Here is a 3,666-nt window from a genome sequence, read left to right as displayed (position 1 = left end):
ATCCAAACGATTTTTAGTCGGACTGTGTCGTGCTGAATCAAACGTTTTTGATACTAGATTTACTTCTGAAGTATAATTTTTATGTTTTTATATTTTTCAATATATTTATTTTGTTTGTTCAAAATGGAGAAATAATTTTTTACGATACGATAGTTTCGATTATTATTATAAAAATTTTCGTTAGGCTTAAAATCGACGGAAATTCATACGAAGCGACACGCAACGGAGAAAAATTTGAACATCGGACAGGTTAATATATTTTTTCATACATAATCGGTAATCGGAACAAATCACTAATCTGAACAACCCCAGTTCCCAGTTAATTCTGATTTACGACTCTCTACTGTAATACACAATAACTAAATTTGTTCGATAAAGATTCAATTTACCATTACAATTATGCAAATTAGATATAAAAAAGTTCTCTGCACAAAATCTTCCGCGAACCATTGATGACTCTTATGTCATGTGGCATTGATCTTTTCTTGCAAAACACTAAAAATTTTTTATAATTTTTTTTATTAATCCGGTTAAATTAAAATAATGTAAATTTCTAGATCTGTTTAATAAAGATTAGTAATGTACTATCACAAATATGCAAATTACATATGAAAAAGATCAGTGGAAAATTTTCGGCCAAGGCGATTAATATAGAATTATCATGTGATCAAAAACTAATGCCAAGAAATTTAAAGAAATATGTTTAAAATTTAATGTTTGTGTACAAATTACTACATTGTAAGAAATTTCATCTAAGGCAACAGAATAATTATTAGCTTACATAAACTGTAGAATAAATGATCATTTTTTCGAAATAAGTTGATATATACGAATTAATAATTTTTATGGATTTCTATATGTTAAAATATAATGTAAATTATAGGAAATGCTTGCAGCCTAATTGAATATATAATGTAGCACTAGCCCATGTATATGCTTTCTGAGTTTGATAATGAGCTCATAGTATGTCACGCAATAATAATTTTTAACTCAATATATTAGAATCACTTTGCTGTATTGAGTTATATTATAAAAATGAATTTATGTATAACCATTCGATGCTTAGTTGACTTGGAAGGGGCAGTGCCCGAAACGTGTTATCATACTTGTAACTCGTATCAACTAAATAAAAATAGAATACTGCCAAAGTGTTGAAAAGGAAACACGACTTGTGTTTGTGAATCGAAAGATTATAAATAAATAATAAATATTTAGTAATGCTGTTATTTATTTAGTTGATAATGTAAAAATTAAGCTATTTAATTTGTGTTTGGCTTTTATGATCTAGAGTTTCGAGTATTTTTACTGTTAAATTAAATTTAGTAAACAAAAAGAAAGAAGCTATCAAATATAAATAGCACAATACAATAATTTTTATGTATGTTGAGTATAAATACAGGAAAAACGAATTATATCAAAGACGGGACAAATAAGCTGACATCCCTAGAACAGAGCTTATAACTCATTGTCATTTTTTGCTTGGTTGCTATTTTGACTGTTTTATGTTGGTAAAAAGTTAATGTTTTAAGATAAAAGTACATGTTCTAAGTGAAAAAAGATAAAAGTATCAAAATATAATATTTTCACATAAAAATATTCATGAACGTTGATATTAAAATGTATATTTTTTTATGTTTGAAATAATATCATGAGCAAAACATCGGATATATGAAACACAGGCCATAAACAATTTCTTTCTTGAAATAAATTATGTATTAAACAGGTTTATTTAGAAAAATTTAATCGTGAATAACTGGTGTTAAATTAACAGAGGGTACAGTATGTGTATCATCAACGACTCAACTGATCAGATAATATGTTACAAACAATTCTTTATTAATCTCACTAAAACACTTCTACATCCAAGTGGTTCTCTCTAGCTACTCTGGCTCCATTTTTGCCACACCCTCCTCTTTCTGTCTTGCTACCTCGGCACCTATCTGATTCCACTTCGTTTATTTAAATCGTCAACAACATATTACATTACATTTAATGTTTATCTAAATCATAAACACATATTACATTTCCCCCTCTTCTTTTACAGCTGGTAATACAGATACCGTCTTGGAATTCGTATAGGTCTGCCACTACAGGTTTTGAGAAAATTCTTTTCACCTGGTAAAGAGTTTTTTTGATTTCTAGTGTTGTTTCATAAAGTTTCCTATTCCTGGATCCTCTTCAACTTTTCGTCCTGGGAGTTTCTTCCTCGGGAGTATTTTGGTTAGACGATCCAGTCGATTTCTCCTAATCAATGATCTGTGGTTTGTGTTCCTGAGAGACTGTCTGGAGAATAGCCAATGAGTGTAAATGTATTCTGTTCCTGCGGAACGTCCCTCTTGGAGTTTCGATGATGTAAGATCGTGGAGTATGGTGAGCTTCTTTAACCTTTCCATATGTTCATATATCTGACACCCAGACTGGCTGTCCTATCTTCAAATGTGGAAGGGTTTTTACTTTGCGGCATGATCAAAATAGGTTTTCAGTTTATCTGCTTCTACTTTTCCGCCTTTCTTACTGAAGCAATTCAATCAAACAAGGTATCAATTGTTGATTATTGAATGGAGGTGTGTTCTCAATCTTCAGCTCGTTAGCAGTTCTGCCGGACTGTAGCCATTCTCTAATGGTGTCGATCTCATTTCTAGTAGCATCAAATAATGATCCTGCTACTCAGATTTAAAGTAATGACTTTTGAAAATTTAGACCATTGATTTAATAAACATATTGCTTTGTGGGTATCTTGGACTAGAAGTTATACTTGAAAATTTATACTTATCTGCAAATTTACGGTATTCTGAGTGAACAACCTGGGAAAATTGGGTGCCATTGTCACTTTGTACAACCTCTGGAATTCCATGTCTTGCGAAAATTAATCTCATGTGGTTAATCGCTGACAACAACAATTTTTCCATTTTGGCAACTTCAAAATATCTTAAGAAGTAGTCAGCCATTATAAGATATTAATATTTTTTTAGTTTTAGAATATCTACCCCTACAATTTGCCAAAATCTTTCGGGATATTCGCTTGGGATAAGAGGTTCTGTATGATACTTTTCGTATTAGATGCATAATAAAATAATACATAATAAAATAGCTCAGTTTAAATCAATTTTTCAATGTTTGCCAATATGGCTGGCCAACAAAGAGACTTTCGAGCTCAGGCCCAACACTTTGTATACCAAGATGGCCTTCATGTAACTTCTTCAATATTTTCCTTGAAGCTTTTCTGGAATGATAATCCTGGCATCTTTAAATAGAATCTTATTTTGGAGAGTAATTGAGTTTCTGTGATCTCAATATCTTTGTATTTTCTCGGGTATTTCTTTTTTCTTTGGCCAACTCTACTTGCAGTATCTCATCAACATTATGCAAATTGGATCTCTCTCTTGTAAATACACGATTTCCGATAACCGTTTATCAGATGCAGGAAAGGTGTCAATAATACTTTGAATGTAAGCCTCAATCTCCTCGATCAATTCTTCATTTTCCTGTTCAGGTACGGGGCTACGGAATAATGCATATGCAATTATAAGCTGGTTTCCCGATTTGTGCACGATGATATAATCGTATCTCTTCATTCGTAGCTTCATTGGTTGCAGTCTTGGAGTAAGACTGTCCAAAGCCTTTGACATAAAAATTGGTATCAGCGATTTGTAGTCTGTTTCAATA

The 3,666-nt window shown here is 31.4% G+C and overlaps 1 protein-coding gene across 1 annotated transcript; it reads right to left on the bottom strand.

Moving 5' to 3' along the window:
• Nucleotides 1–2,244: 2,244 nt before the first annotated feature.
• LOC136979138 (uncharacterized) lies at nt 2,245–2,948 on the bottom strand. The gene is made up of 2 exons (XM_067275066.1): nt 2,703–2,948; nt 2,245–2,385 (listed from the first exon to the last, which is right to left on the bottom strand). Exons 1-2 carry the CDS (start codon nt 2,946–2,948, stop codon nt 2,245–2,247), a joined length of 387 nt encoding a protein of 128 aa, XP_067131167.1.
• Between the last annotated feature and the right edge of the window lie 718 nt (nt 2,949–3,666).

This window comes from Centruroides vittatus, unplaced genomic scaffold (assembly GCF_030686945.1).
Source record: "Centruroides vittatus isolate TY-2023 unplaced genomic scaffold, ASM3068694v2 contig_579, whole genome shotgun sequence".
NCBI lineage: Eukaryota > Metazoa > Arthropoda > Arachnida > Scorpiones > Buthidae > Centruroides > Centruroides vittatus.
Note: the sequence above shows the minus strand (reverse complement) of the source record. Positions and strands in the feature narration are given on the sequence as shown.

Coding starts and splice junctions, on each gene's coding strand:
- LOC136979138 (XM_067275066.1), bottom strand. CDS start 2,948: ATGGCTGACTACTTCTTAAGATATTTTGAAGTTGCCAAAATGGAAAAA. Junction 2,386..2,702: donor ATATGTTTATTAAATCAATG/GTCTAAATTTTC, acceptor ACATATGGAAAG/GTTAAAGAAGCTCACCATAC.